The 15,013-nt window shown below is 35.4% G+C and overlaps 2 protein-coding genes across 6 annotated transcripts; both read left to right on the forward strand.

The window, feature by feature from the left end:
- Positions 1–839: 839 nt before the first annotated feature.
- On the forward strand, positions 840–7,346 carry LOC127787191 (serine/arginine-rich splicing factor RS40-like). 5 transcript variants are annotated; one of them, XM_052315113.1, is made up of 7 exons: positions 840–948; positions 1,090–1,147; positions 3,420–3,558; positions 5,095–5,207; positions 5,534–5,769; positions 6,279–6,542; positions 6,942–7,346. In XM_052315113.1, exons 3-7 carry the CDS (start codon positions 3,453–3,455, stop codon positions 6,976–6,978), a joined length of 756 nt encoding a protein of 251 aa, XP_052171073.1. In that variant the 5' UTR covers positions 840–948; positions 1,090–1,147; positions 3,420–3,452; the 3' UTR covers positions 6,979–7,346. The 5 variants fall into 5 exon arrangements, with proteins under 5 accessions (XP_052171073.1, XP_052171076.1, XP_052171075.1 ...); XM_052315116.1 differs by having other exon boundaries at positions 6,945–7,346; XM_052315114.1 differs by having other exon boundaries at positions 909–948; positions 1,090–1,200.
- A 2,529-nt stretch (positions 7,347–9,875) lies between these two features.
- On the forward strand, positions 9,876–13,426 carry LOC127787730 (protein CELLULOSE SYNTHASE INTERACTIVE 1). The gene is made up of 4 exons (XM_052315803.1): positions 9,876–10,162; positions 10,255–10,485; positions 10,605–10,649; positions 11,473–13,426. Exon 4 carries the CDS (start codon positions 11,511–11,513, stop codon positions 13,197–13,199), a length of 1,689 nt encoding a protein of 562 aa, XP_052171763.1. The 5' UTR covers positions 9,876–10,162; positions 10,255–10,485; positions 10,605–10,649; positions 11,473–11,510; the 3' UTR covers positions 13,200–13,426.
- Positions 13,427–15,013: the final 1,587 nt, after the last annotated feature.

A 15,013-nucleotide genomic window follows, 5' to 3' on the forward strand; every position in this document is an offset into this window, starting at 1 on the left:
GATTAAAAGATTAAAAAATATTTACACGTTTGTTGAAAATTAAAGAGTTTAAGCATTATCGAGGTTAAATGCTATTTGACATCCTTTTAGAAAAGCTTTCCCTCAACTTTTCTCAAAACGATGTCCATAACTTATTTAGTTGACCAAGTATTTTATAATTTTGCTCTTCAACAATTATCATATTTCTAATCTTAAACATTACAAAACTCTTTCTACCCTCTATCCATCTCATTTTTGTTGCTGCCTCTCTCCATCTCCTCCATGGCGACTACTGCCTGTAGTCCTATCCCTATCATCGTCGCCTCCATATCTGTTGGTCGCCTCATCCATCTTCGTTTGTCACCATCATCGCCATCACCGACTCCATCTTCACCAAGGTCACCACCTCCATCACCTGTCATTCTCTCTGTCTTTTTGTATATATATATATATATATTGTATAAATATTTAATATATATTAATATCTCAACATATATATTTAATATTTTTATAAATTAAACTTAAATTTAGATTTAAATTATTATATTAATATATTTTTTAATATTTATATATAATTTATCAATGATAAAAATTTAATCAGTTTGATATTAATTTATAATTTATTTTTATTAAAAATTAATACTTTATAAATTTTATTTATATTATTTAGTGATATATCTATTCTAATTTTTTATGTTAATTTTTGATAATTTTTTATTTTTTTAAAATTAAACATATAACTATGTATAAATGATAACTTAACATAATTATTTAAATATATTATCAATTTAAATGCTGATAATTTTAAATATTTACAAAAATTTTAAGTAAAAAGGCTTAAAAATCTTAAAAAAAGGGCAAGCGAAACACCCTTACTTATATCTCTATGATGATTGAGCTCTCTCCCCTTCTTCCCCGTCTAGGGTTTCGCTTCACTGACCGGCTCCACGCAAAACTCCACCGCCATAGGTAATGATAAAGCCTTCCCTCCCTCTCTCTCTGTATATATATACATATGCAGACACAGATGTGTGTGCGTATATTTTTGTTGGATCGCTGAACTCCGTTTCTGTATTCCATCAGATCTTACATTTATTAATCTTCTTACAGTTGAAGAACTTGCTGCTCCAACATTTTTTGAAGTTTTTCCGTAGGGTTTCAACTTGAGGTACAAACTTGATGACCTGCAGGATTTGATCAAACCCTTTTTTCTGCTCGACTGTGAGTGTCGTCCCTTTGGGGCCCGTGTTTTTCTTTTGCCTTTACCCGGAGTCGAATGTTTGGAATGATCCATTTGACACCTCAAGCATGTACTGGATCAATTACTCTTCTGTCACTGGTTGAATTTATGTTGTTATTTTTCTTATCTTGAAATCAGTAAGACATTTTGGTGCACATGGATCAGTATATGTTGAAACTGTCTTTAGTTTGCGTCTGGCTTGATGATATATGTATGTGCCATCTTTCTGTGTGACATGGGTGTTTGTCAATGTAATGATGTTATTCATCCCAGTTGAATGCATCAAGAGAGTATATACACGAGAGACTAATTGTATTGTTGTGGAGAGGCTGTAGGAGGATCCAAATTGTTCAAGTTTAATTCTGGTATCTGTTCATGTATATTTGTGTATTTGATTGACACGTGAATGCCAATATTATATCAACATATATATATATATGCATATTTATCTATACTGTATAAACTGTATAAAGGATGAGCTTTAGAATGGGATTCCCTGTTTTTGAAGCCATATCACTTCCTCCAATACCAAATTTGTCGCCCAGCTCATCAGCTATGTACTATTTCAATCAATTAGGTATTTGATTCATCTTTTGTTCTCACCATTCTCTTTGACATCAATCTCTGTTATTGAAAATACTGAAGCAATTATTCTGGATTCAAGGACTGCAGTTATATATATATATATATATATATTTGTATTTTTCCTGAAGTTGGTGAAGGCAAACCAAAACATTGCATTATTAGGAGTGAAAAAAGTGCCAGTTTCAAAAATTGAAAATGTCAAGCTGGTATCTGTCCGCTATATATTACAATAGATATTGGACGAGATGGACAAATGTATCCTGTGCTTTCCCCAAGGTCAATTTTTGTGTTCTGTATAGTGGTTTTAGTGTTGCCAGGATATGTCTACTGCTGAGGCAAAGACTTTTAACAAGAATTTTCTTATTACTAGGTATGGCTCAAGAGTTACTTGTTCTGGTCTTGCTCAAAGTAATTAAATCGCAATGTATATTGGTTGCTTGCCGAAAAATATAAATGAATATCTATTTTTTCTTGGGATAAGTTGGTCCTTGATATCAAAACCTATTAATATGCAAGACGACTGTTCTGAATTGATGCTTTACCTACAAATTTGTTTTAAAGAATTGTCATATTGGATTGAAAGCTGAAAGTGAGCACATGGCAACCTTAGTCGAGAAAAAATGCACTTGAAATGTGACAGTTAGAACTTCCTTTCTCCACATTATCCACCATGTTAACTTAAATATAAAAGAACTATCCATGATCCATAGACTTTGGGCTGCTATCTGATTAGGAGTCTGCAGGCTCATGTCAATAGATGGTGCATTTGCATGCAATGTGTGTAGTAAGTCAACCATCCTAATGACTGTTCCTGTGTTTATATTTAATCGGTGCCTCAAGAAGTATAGGAGTTCTTGGAAACAGGTGAGGGTGAGAAAGAGAAGGGTATAGCTGTGTTTTTGGTTTCTATGGATTTAACTCGGTCTCTTTATGTGAGAGAATGGCCTATTTTTAGATTTGAGAATAAGTTTTGTTCTGTTTTGCATAGTTTCCTCTTTGGCTGCTAAGTGCATTGTTGTTGAACTGATTCTTGGATTTTGTAGAGTCCCTTGGTGTGTGTAGGTTCAATAGGCTCTTTTTTTTTTGTGGGTTCTTGTTGAAATTTTTGTGCATGGCTGGCCCCCTCTTTGGTTCCTTTTTAATAGACATCCATTACTTTTATGAAAAAGTAAAAAAGTACTAACATTGACCATTTCATTTTAGAGGAAAAGGAATCTTATTATAAAATCTCATGGAAGCTTGATTTAATTTTTTCTAGTTTTACCAAATACATATGCTTTTCTCATTTTTTATGGTTTATCTAATTTTCATGTTGTCAAAGAAATAAAAATGTATGACTCCCATTTGAAGTCTGATAGTTATGATTCACTCAGTGGATAGTTAAAGTTATTATTTAGATACTGTTCGAAATTTATGTTGTTTGTATCTTGTTCATTTTCTTTGCCTTGGCATGATAAAATTCCATGTGCTTGAGGCAATTTTTAAAGGCTATCTCAGCATTAACTTTTTAAAGGATTATTGCTCTAGTATTTGATTATTTTTAATATTAGATGGTTCCTTCTAGAAAATAAAGTTGGTGGTGAATTTTATTTTCTTATCTCTTTTCTGGTTTTAGGACAAAGATTTTCCCATTTTGAGCTTGAGGGATATGAAACCAATATTTTGTGGCAACCTAGATTATGATGCTCACCAGTCAGATGTTGAGCGACTTTTCAGAAGATATGGAAGAGTTGATAGGGTGGATATAAAATCTGGTAAGTTAAAAGGTTATTGTTGTTTCCCTTTGAATTGTTGCTCTTATTTTTATGTACTTGTGTTGTTATGCTTTGTTGCATTCAAATTCTAATTGCTATCTTGGTGCCACCTGGGATGACATGGATTAGAAGCATCCGTACCTCCTGCTGAGTGGCTGTATCAGATCAACTTATGTGGTTCAAACACAATATTGAAGAAAGCCTTTATATCTATTGTATAACATTATGCAGACTTTTTCTGATTGAAACAATAAATCCTGTGTAATGCAAGGGCAATATGAAGTCAAACTGCTAATTTTGTGTGCATAAAACCTAATGTTCCATGGTTGGTAACTTTTCTGTGAAGTGCATAATTAATTATTCGGCAGTATTCAGTAGCATCAAAGCAATTCACAGGGATGAAAATCTCATCAAAAGTAGCACAGCTTCTTCTTTACTTGTTGATGCTCTTTCTTGGCCACAAGATTTTCAAACACATGGGACATATAATGGAGGATTCTTTTAAGTTTTAGTGTTGGATATTCATAAATAATAATGAAATTTGACACCTCTCCCTTTCCTGGTTCTTCTCGTGTTTAGCCACAACATTATTCAGATGACAGGAGGCTGCAGTAGAAGTGTTCTATGTCAAAAGTCTTAGTTGGGGTTTTGGGAAAAGTGTATTGAAGGAAAATTTTGATATACAATCATAAAAAAATGATCATTTCAGAAAGGAACTATTGACCCTTACAGACCTATTTCAGAATGATTATGCAATGGATATGCCCTTCTGTGCTTATCCCATGGTATTCTAAAAGCATAAGGTGTTTATCTGCTCAGAATTTAAGTGCGAGTAAGAAGAGGAGGGCAACATTGTTAATGGACTGAGATCTTAACTTTATTTCCTTTCTATTCATACAAGCATTAAAATTTCTACTGTTTTCAGTATTACTTGTAATATCCAATAGCTGTAAGGAAAAGCTCTCAGTCAATATTGTAAAGGATCAATATATTTTTTTGTAATAATTATTTTTCAATGGTATGTATATGATATTTTTCCCTTGATGTAGAATGAGTCATTTCTTGTTGTGTAAGCCCCACGCTCAATAATTTATTTGGCACAGGATTACTTGGAATGTCCATGCTCGACGTGGATGGATGGGTTCTCTGCATTTCATTTCTTGGGTTGTGCCCAAGGTTCATACCACTTGTGTTTTTCCAGAAGAACCAATCTGATCCACCATGGCTCCATCATCCTACATTTCCTTGTGACACTATCCTTTTTCATTCCTCATGAGCTTTTCTCAGTCCCCATTTTCCGACTTGTCTCAACATAGAAATCATGATCATCTTGGATCCAATGGCAGGTGTTGTGTTTACTTCCTGAGAGATCTTCAGTTCATTGGGCAATATTGCGTTGTATTTGTCTTCATTGGATGCTTGCCCATCCAGATTTTACATTTATTATTTGCCTTTTTCTTTTGGTTATATTCATCTACCCTGGTTCCTTAGTGTTTGAAGTTCACAGGATTTACTTTTTTTTTTGCTAATACACAGGATTTGCTTTCATCTATATGGAAGATGAGCGAGATGCTGAGGATGCAATCCGAAGACTTGACAGGACAGAGTTTGGTAGAAAAGGTCGCAGACTTCGTGTTGAGTGGACTAAGGTATCATATCTGACAGCTTGGGATTGTTTGGGCGCTACATTGAATTGTTATCCTTTTTCCTTTTTCTTTTGTTTCACATGTTTATTTGAAATGAAGAAAATTCTGAACAGGGCCTCAATAATTTATGGTCCTTGGTGCTTCTTGATGTCAATTATCTCATTTGCTTCCCTTCTGTGCTTGCTTTCTTCTCTCCCCGTCTTCTGAATTCCATTTCTGTGAAGTATTGTTTAACCTAAAGTCTTACAGAATGGAATGGATCAGATATGACGACTGTTTATGTATCAAGATTTAGTGACGACTGGGTCCAAATGCATACTTTTTTGTAGCAAGAACGTGATACCAGAAGCTCTGGCAGCTCAAGGTTGTCTTCAGCTAATGCCAAACCCTCAAAATCCTTATTTGTCATTAATTTTGACCCAATCAATACTAGAACAAGGGACCTGGAGAGGCACTTTGAACCCTATGGGGAAATATCAAGTGTAAGGATCAGACGGAACTTTGCTTTCATTCAGTATGAATCGCAGGAGGATGCTGCCAGAGCATTGGATGCAACAAACATGAGGTTTCTTTTTTGCTTCAACAATTTCTATGATTTACTCGTGGATAGAGATTGAAAATTTTCATATTAAAATATATGCATATTCGTTGCAGAGATCATGCTTTGGCAAATTTTTCAGAAAATTGTTTTTTGTACAACTTAAAATTTTTGAGAAGACATGGTTTCATTAATTTCAATTTTATAACCAGAAATCTAAAACAAATAATAGGAAAACAAAACTGTTAGTATTTCCTGGATGTTGATTCTCTTTTAATGATGATGAACCATTTCTCTTCTCTTCAACTAAGTAAAGATTAGATCTCAAAAAGAACGAAGCAAACTAATTCTCAGCCAAGCAACATATAATTTTATATTTTGCTAGGAGCAAGTTTGAGGAATTGTAATCTCTAACGTGCATGGTCAATGTTGATGCTTCCAGATTGTAGCATACCTGATTTCTTGTTGTCTTCTTTGGATAAGCAAATATTCATTTCTTGGTTTACATTGTTCTTGCTATGTTATGATGATGGCAGCAAGTTCATGGACCGAGTTATTTCAGTGGAATATGCAGTTCGAGGTGATGATGCAAGAAGAAATGGGTCCAGCCCTGATAGGAGAGGACGTGAGTGGTCTCCCAAGAGAAGTGGCTATGGTCGTGGTCGCTCTCCCAGTCCATATCACCGAGATAGGGATAGTCCTGACTATCGACGTGGATCCAATGTAGATTATAGACCTGCACCAAAAGGAAGCCCCGTTTATGACCGAGGAGAAAGTCCCATCAACGACAGATATCCCAGGTTAGTGAGCACCACAGTTGGTGATATCACATTCTTTTTGTTCATTATCTAGAACAAATGTCTTTTTGTTCGGATTATCATATTGCCAGACAGGAGAGGGGGGAAGGGTTAAAAGCAGGGGCTAACCTCTTGCTTTCCCAATGTTACGTTTGGAACTATAATTTTTGGAAGGAAGAGAAAATGATAAAGAAAAAAAAAAAGAAACATTGGTCTTATGGATTTTTAAAAATACCGAATATAAACCATTCCAATTTACTTTCTTTCTCCTTTTGCTCAAAATGCCATAGTTCCAAAGTTTGCAAGTGTGATTCCATCTTGGCTTCGGATATGTTGTGTGTGTGTGTAGTTTCTCAAGTGGTTCAATGTATGACAAGTTCTCTTAACTAACTGACAATGCAGCAGCCAATCGCCTCCAAGAGAAAGATCTCGATCTTGAAGAAAACAAGGAGAGTTTCTACTTCCAGTTCCAATCCAGCCAAGCAGCTTAATACTAATAGTAGTATCTGTTGTGTTTCTATTTTCATCTTTCTCTCTTCCCTGCCGCCTATTCAGACAAACCATGCTTACTTCCTTCTCATATCCAATGCTGGCTGTGTATTCCTTGCACTTGAATTTCTGATGGGAGGATGAGTATGTGTTCAACACCCTCTTTCTTGACTTAGGAATGTTCATATTCTAGGGTCAGGATGTTCAACACTTCTGTTAGATACTGTAATTTTGATTTGGATATGTAGTTTTGTTGTTTGACCCTCATATGCAGTTTCCTTCCTTCCAGCAACGATGATGGTGGGTGTTGGTAGTTGAGGTGATGGTTGTCTATATGTGTGTTTGTGCGCGCGCGTGTATATCTGTGAATGCATGCATATATGTGTATCTTTGGGCTAAATTCATATTTTTGTTCATGTACTTTTTATGTTTTTTTGTGTTTATTTGAATTTTTCATTATTTCAATTACACATTTGAATCATGCATTTTCGAGTCAATTGCACACCTAATAAGAATTGAGTTAAATCATGCAACATGCGCTGATATGTTTAAATTATCTCTCATGCGCGTGCAAAAAGCAACCGACGATGATGCAAGGGAGGTGGATGGCAACAAGTACAAAGGATAAAGGAGAGTCTATTCAATGTTGCCAGCCCCAGTTGCTGTCAACTATATCAATCACCGTTTTTGAAAATTGTAACTGTTCTCGTGCCTTCATTATCATCATGATTGATTGTCGATCTTCTCTAGTCGATGAGACCTTTTATTTCGTTGTTTTTGGTCATAGTCTTCCTAGTTGACAATGCCTTCAACCATTTATTGTTTTTCTTAGTCGCAACAACTGACCATTTGTTCAACTTGTTTGTCTTTCTTGACCAACGGCTCCTTTCGTCACCACTAATGTTGGCCTTTGTCGACACATTTTTATATCGGTTGTCCTTCGCCATAGTCAATAGTCATTTCATCTTCTATCATAGTCGTTGGCTTGCATTTTTAACTCCATCTTGTGCTTTTTGTCATCCACTTCTCTTGCCTTGCTGTTTTTGGTCATGTCACACAGTTCACCCAGCCTCATTGCCTGTCGCATTCTTTGCCAATCCCTCACCTCCTGCTAGCCCTCTTCATCCTAACTCATTTTCTTCTACATCCTTTGCATCTCAATTGTTGCGAAGGAAAATGATGTGACAGAGATGGTGGTAGACAATGAGGGTAATTTGGGTATTTTAGCATATGTGTGGTACGTTTTAACTTAATTTTGGTGAGATATGTAATTGACTTGAAAATATATAATGTAGGTGTAATTAAAATAATAAAAAATTTTAGTGGTCACATAAAAAATATTAAAGTATTAAGAGTAAAAATATGAATTGTCTACATGTATATATAGATAGGTTTGTATTTGTGTGTGCATGTGTATTTATATATATATATACATTGTATATATACCTATTTATTTATAGATATCAACTTCTTTAGGCAAAATATTATAGGGTATATAATATATGTGGAACTACAAATCTATCAAAATTTAAGTTTGTCCTTTGTATATAATATATGTGTGTATACATAAACATGGGAAATTAGTGAGATATTTGGAGTATCATTATTAAGCTAAGAGTGAAGGTGATTTGTAGCTTATCTTTTAGGTTTTTCTTGGTCTAGATAAAAGATAGAAGTGGAGAGGTCAACTCATTTAGTATGATAATGAAAGTTTTTACTCATTAGAGAATGTTTAGCTCAATTGTAGTTATTGTTAGGAAGGTAATTTCGTCACCTTAATTTTATTATAGGGTTACATAACATCAGGTCTTATATTTATACTCTTTTTAGTATCATGAATTTAAATCATTTCACAAGTAAATTGAGTTTAAAATGTAAAATTTTACCCAAAAAAATACTAGATTGCTAGATCATGACCACATAAGTTTTCGACTTCACTTTTTTAAGTTACACTGTATGGAAATATTTCATTATAAATATTGAAAGAGAGTTGTTATTAGGGTGAGTAAAATTTGGTTTGAAATAAAATAATCAAATTGAATTGACTAAAATTGGTGGTTAAATTTGGTTTAATTTGTATATTGATTTGGTTTGATTTTTAAATTTAAGTTTTTTAATTATTTCGATTCAATTCAATCTCTTTATTGAAAAAAATTGAAATAATTAAACTAACAAAAATATTAAAAATAATATCATTTTTGACCAAATTAAAAAATAGAAAAGGGTCGTAGACAAAATCATATAAGAAAAAGTTGTTTTAACATAATAGAATGGTTATTTTTTTTGTTTTATTTCTTAATTTTTTTTATTTGAACAACTATTGGGTCGATTTGATTTGATTTTTGGAAAATGTTTAATCTATTCTGATTTGAGCAATTTGTTCGGTTTTGTCACTTACATATAAAAAAAAATTAAAAAAAGTAAATCAGAATAATTTGTAAAAAAAAATAATACTCACAGGTTTAACAACATTTTTAAAAAAAATTAATATTTCGTCTTAAATTATTGACATTTTTTAAAATTATAATTTCGACATACTTTTTTAAAATATTTATTATTTTACAAATAATTAATAATTTGTGAAAATATATTATTAATTTCTTTAAAAATATTATTAATTATATAAATATTAAATTTAACTGAAAAAAATCAATTCAACGTATGGCCGGTGAGATTTAGGAGAATGGGAGGGGTGGTTTTGTCATTTCGGACAACACCCGTGCCGACGTGACCCTCCTCGACTTTGAAAAGCCTAAGTCCCCACCACACAAGTGGCACATCTGCCAGGTCATCTCCTCGGTAACGTAAAAAAATTTCGAAAAATCGCTTTCAAATTTCATCCAATCCCAACGGTAAGATTTACTGTTTACTTCACCAATGGCAGCCGTTCGATCTGATCTCTTTCTCCCCACAATATCAAATTTCCAAATTAAATATATTAGTTATTCTAGAAAAAGCATCTGGGCGACACTGCGCAGGACAGCCTGACACCTTCATCCTCTGTGTGTGTGTGTGTGAGAGAGAGAGAGAGAGAGAGAGAGGGCTTTTGATTTTGAATGAGATTTGTTGCTGTTGCTGTTGTTGTTGTTGTTCTCTGTCTTCTTCTTCCGTTAAAAGCCCTACTTCTCTCTTGGGTAATTCTTTGAACTTCTTCAAGATTTTCTGTTGTTTTTTTATAATGATTTTGACCGTTTGATGTCCTTTTTGGCCTCTTCTGGTTTTTCAGTCATTGTTTCTAGCTTGCAGCTCCAAACACAGAGAGCTAGAGCGGACATTGTGGGTCTTGTGAAGATCAAGCTTTCTGAGTTTCTTGAGAGAGAGAGAGAGAGACTGTGTTCTGGGTTGCTTTTATAAGTTTCTTTTTCTGAGTGTTCAATTGTGGGTTTCTTGAGTAAGATTTTCAAGAGAGAGAGAGAGACTGTGTTCTGGGTTGCTTTCTGCAGGGATTAATTAAAGGGTAAGTTTCTTGTTTCTAAGTCTTTAAGGTTGGATCTTTTCCAAACACGCTGGTTAGTTTAAGTCGTTTATTTCCAGAGTAATTAACAATGGATCTATCTTTATCTTTCTCTGTTTAAGGTTGTGGGCTTCCAATGACAGTGAAAGGCCAATAAGCAAATTGAGGTATAATCTCAACTTGTTTCTCCATTTATTGCACCGAATTTTATCTTTCCTCTGTGGTTTGGCCCCTTTAATCCTTCACTCTACGCATGTACAAATGTTACATTAGATGGAGACTTCTATCTTCTCTTCAAAGCAAAGCCTCTCTCCACCTCTACAAATTCCAGCAGGACAGAATTGTCAATTCCAAGCCTCCTTGGATCAGATCTACTCCAATTCATCACAAAATTCTGGGTTATTTCCACCAGTTTTACTATTCAAAGTTGAAAGGGTCTAGCTTTGATGCTTAAATTTCCCAATATACCCTTCTCCTTCTCTCTGTTACCTTCAAAATGGGACAGAGACTGCCTCAATTGGGCGGCTGCGGGTTAGCCGTTGAAATCTGTATTTGTCATTATTATATTCACAGGGGTCTTCATTAGGTACTTAGTATATGTTTGCTGGGTCTTTGCATATGCGATCATTTGCAAGATTCTTGAAGCTGCTTCTTCTCTCTCTGTCTCTCTTTCTCTTCGTTTTTTGTAATTTAATGTCTAATGATTGCAAGTGCTCTTCAGCTTTTGATTTGTCTATGGCATAAATGATGAGTTCAGCCATTTTTCTAATCTGGGTCTCACCCCTTAGTAGGTTTGTTCTTCTCTAAAGTCTACTCTTCCTCAGTGGCAATCATTTTGATCCATTCCCAAGTCATCTCTCCTATCTAAAAATCCCACCTTTCAGAATTCTTCTCTCTGGATCATCTCTTTCAACTTACTTGGCCTCTTAGATTTTGTGTTTTCTATCATTGTTCCTGAAGGATTTTGTTTTCTTTTGTTCTTAAACTCAGTTTCAACAGCCCAGTTATCTGTTTGATTTGTGAAAATCATGGTAGAAGACGGTGGTGGCGATGTTCTGGCTGATGCTCAGTCGACTGAAGAGTGGTTGTCGCGAGCCCGGGAGCTTGTTCCTCTTGCGCTTGAGAAGGCCAGGGAGGTTAAGGGGTTCCCTGGAAAATGGAAGATGATAATTTCGAAGCTCGAGCGAATCCCTGCTCATCTCTCCGATTTGTCCAGCCATCCTTGCTTTTCCAAGAATGCACTGTGCATGGAGCAATTGCAAGCGGTTTCAAAGACCTTGAATGAAGCAATTGGATTAGCAGAGTTGTGTGTTGTTGAGAAATATGAGGGGAAGCTTCAGATGCAGAGCGATCTCAATGCCTTGATTGGGAAATTGGATTTGAATTTGCGCGACTGTGGACTCTTGATCAAGACTGGGGTCCTAGGGGAGGTCACCTTATCGACCCCAACCGCTGCAGTGAGTTCTTTGGCCGAAGCAGAGGCTACTGCCACTGGCAACATTAGGGAATTGCTGGCCCGGCTTCAGATTGGCCACTTGGAGGCCAAACACAAAGCCCTGGACAACCTCATTGAGCTCATGAAAGACGATGAGAAGGATGTTTTGGCTGTTCTAGGGCGGACCAACATTGCAGCTCTGGTCCAGTTGCTCACGGCAACTTCTCCTAGGATCCGGGAAAAGACTGTCACGGTTATCTGCTCGCTGGCAGAATCCGGGAGTTGTGAGAATTGGCTCGTCTCAGAGGGCGTTCTTCCCCCCCTTATTAGGCTTGTCGAGTCTGGCAGTGCCGTGGGGAAAGAAAAGGCTACGATCTCGCTCCAGAGATTATCAATGTCAGTTGAAACTGCCCGTTCAATTGTTGGGCATGGTGGGGTACGGCCACTGATCGACGTATGTAGAACTGGCGACTCGGTTTCACAGGCTGCAGCCGCATGTACTTTGAAAAACGTATCTGCCGTAGCAGAAATGAGGGGAACTCTTGCAGAAGAAGGGATTATAAAGGTTATGATCAACCTCCTCGATTGTGGGATACTACTGGGATCGAAAGAATATGCAGCCGAATGCTTGCAGAATCTGACTTCTGGCAATGACAGTCTTCGCCGGTCTGTCATCTCAGAAGGTGGGGTTCGAAGCCTGCTAGCATACCTCGATGGCCCTTTGCCCCAAGAATCAGCAGTCGGGGCGTTGAGGAATTTGGTCAGCTCCATCTCTGTCGATGCCCTGGTTTCGCTAGGTCTCCTTCCTTGTTTGGTCCATGTCTTAAGGTCTGGATCGCTTGGCGCTCAGCAGGCTGCAGCATCAGCTGTTTGCCTGCTCTGCAGCTCAGCAGAGACCAAAAGACTGGTGAGCGACGCCGGCTGCATTCCCTTGCTTGTCAAGATGCTCGAGGCCAAAACAAACAGTGCCAGAGAAGTGGCTGCACAGGCCATCTCAAGCCTGGTAGCCCTGTCACCGAACCGCAGAGAAATCAAGAGAGACGACAAGAGCGTCCCCAACCTTGTCCAGCTGCTCGATTCGAGCCCTCAGAACACTGCAAAGAAGTACGCAGTTTCATCCCTCGTGTCACTCTCCTCGAGCAAGAAATGCAAGAAGCTGATGATATCGTATGGCGCGATAGGGTACCTGAAGAAGCTGACAGAGATGGAAGTCCCCGGCGCCAAGAAGCTGCTCGGCCGGCTGGAGAGAGGGAAGCTGAGGGCTCTGTTCAGCCGGAAATAGAAGTAAATATTCTTTCTCATCGTCCCATTGTAGTGTACTAGCCTTTGTTGTTTCATTATCTTCATGAAACAGACAAGTACAAATGAGATGAACTAAGAGTAGAATCAATGTACAAGCTTAGCTTGGATTGCTTGCTAACTTATGGTATCAAATGCTATCTCATCCAGAAATGTATAATTCTGTCTATTTGTTGCAACAATTCTTGTGGTTATGGTGATTTCATTTGATCTATGGGGCCCCTTTATTGTGAAGCTATGATGTACGGAAAGGCCTCGGCAATACTGTTTTGGCATTTTCCAAACATTGAAAATATATATATAAAAAAAAAAAACGTTTTTAAATTATTTTTGTAATTTCAAAAATATTTTAAGATTATTTTATAATATTAAAAAATATAAAAAATACGTTTCTGTCCGAAAAGAGGTTAGAGACATAATTTTATAATATTTTAGGATTATTTTGGGCTCTTTGTTATTGTTTTGTTACCACAACTACTAAATTTTATTTCTTGTTATAATTTAATTTCTCTTTTAATTTTTTGTTAAAATTTATTAAAGAAAACTAACATAATATACATTAACATAAACTTTTGGGTCTATATTCTATATATTAACATATATGAGGTTAGTTTGGGGCTTTTTGAGCTCAAGAGAAATTAAATTATAACACAAATTAAAATTTAGTAATTGTGGGGACAAAAGTTAAAATACAATGATAAATTTATTATGAAGTAAAAGGTTCAAATGCTAATAATATAATTTATATATATATATTTAATTATTTGAGAGTTATGATGACTTTTTTATTCAATAATCATTTCGTTGCGTCGTACATTACATCACGGAGTTGAGATCTATGGCATTTTATTAACGACTTCCAACTAACTAATCTTTTACTACTCCGTTAATTTGAATCACCTGACACTGATTTGAATTGGTGGTTCTTTTAAATGTTCGTTGTTTACTCTTGCTTCTATGTTTGAAGTCACTTAATAATTAGGGGATTGACATCACAAAATGTTAACTGTTACATAAAAGGGTAGTTTAAATTACGAGTATATTTTTATACTAAGTTATTTTTTTGATGAGTAACCTAGAGTTGACATTACAAATGTCAACGATTGGAGTCCAAAGTCAAAATTGCTTAGGCACATATATGAATTAATGGTTCTTCCAAGTATTTGTTGTTTATTCTTCTGTTTTAAGCTACTTAGTAACTAGTAGTTGACATTACAAATGTTAACTTTCATATAAAACAATGGTTTGAATTATGAGTATATTTTTACACTTGAAGTAATTACTTTGGTGAGTTAACTTGGAGTTGGCATCACAAAAATTAACAGTATCGTTCAAACCTAAAATAATATTTAGGGATGTATATGAATTGACCGTTCTTCTAAGTATTCATTGTCTACTCCTCCACTTTAAGCCATTTAGTAATTATAAATTAACATCATAAATGTTAACTTTCACGTAAAATGGTGATTTGAATTATGAATATGTTTTTACACCTTTAGTTATTATTTTAGTGAGTAACTTAGGGCCATCATCACAAATATTAACACTGGAGTCCAAAACCAAAATAACACTTAAGAATGTATATGAATTAACGATTCTTCCAAGTGTTTGTTATCTACTCCTCCGTTTTAAGCCATTTAGTAACTAGGGTTAAAATCATAAATGTTAACTTTCACATAAGACGATGATTAGAATTATGAGTATACTTTTACATTTTGAATTATTATTTCTAACTTGAGGTTAGCATCACAAATATTAACACTAGAGTCTAAAACCCAAATAATATTTAAGAAACTT

Source organism: Diospyros lotus, chromosome 12, assembly GCF_014633365.1.
Source record: "Diospyros lotus cultivar Yz01 chromosome 12, ASM1463336v1, whole genome shotgun sequence".
In the NCBI taxonomy this organism is placed as follows: Eukaryota; Viridiplantae; Streptophyta; class Magnoliopsida; order Ericales; family Ebenaceae; genus Diospyros; species Diospyros lotus.

What these genes read in the sequence shown, in the direction of transcription:
- LOC127787730 (XM_052315803.1), top strand. Translation starts at nt 11,511, where the DNA reads ATGGTAGAAGACGGTGGTGGCGATGTTCTGGCTGATGCTCAGTCGACT.
- LOC127787191 (XM_052315113.1), top strand. Translation starts at nt 3,453, where the DNA reads ATGAAACCAATATTTTGTGGCAACCTAGATTATGATGCTCACCAGTCA. An exon ending in TTGGATGCAACAAACATGAG is followed by an intron (nt 5,770 to 6,278) that starts GTTTCTTTTTTG and finishes TGATGATGGCAG; the next exon opens with CAAGTTCATGGACCGAGTTA. An exon ending in ATCAACGACAGATATCCCAG is followed by an intron (nt 6,543 to 6,941) that starts GTTAGTGAGCAC and finishes CTGACAATGCAG; the next exon opens with CAGCCAATCGCCTCCAAGAG.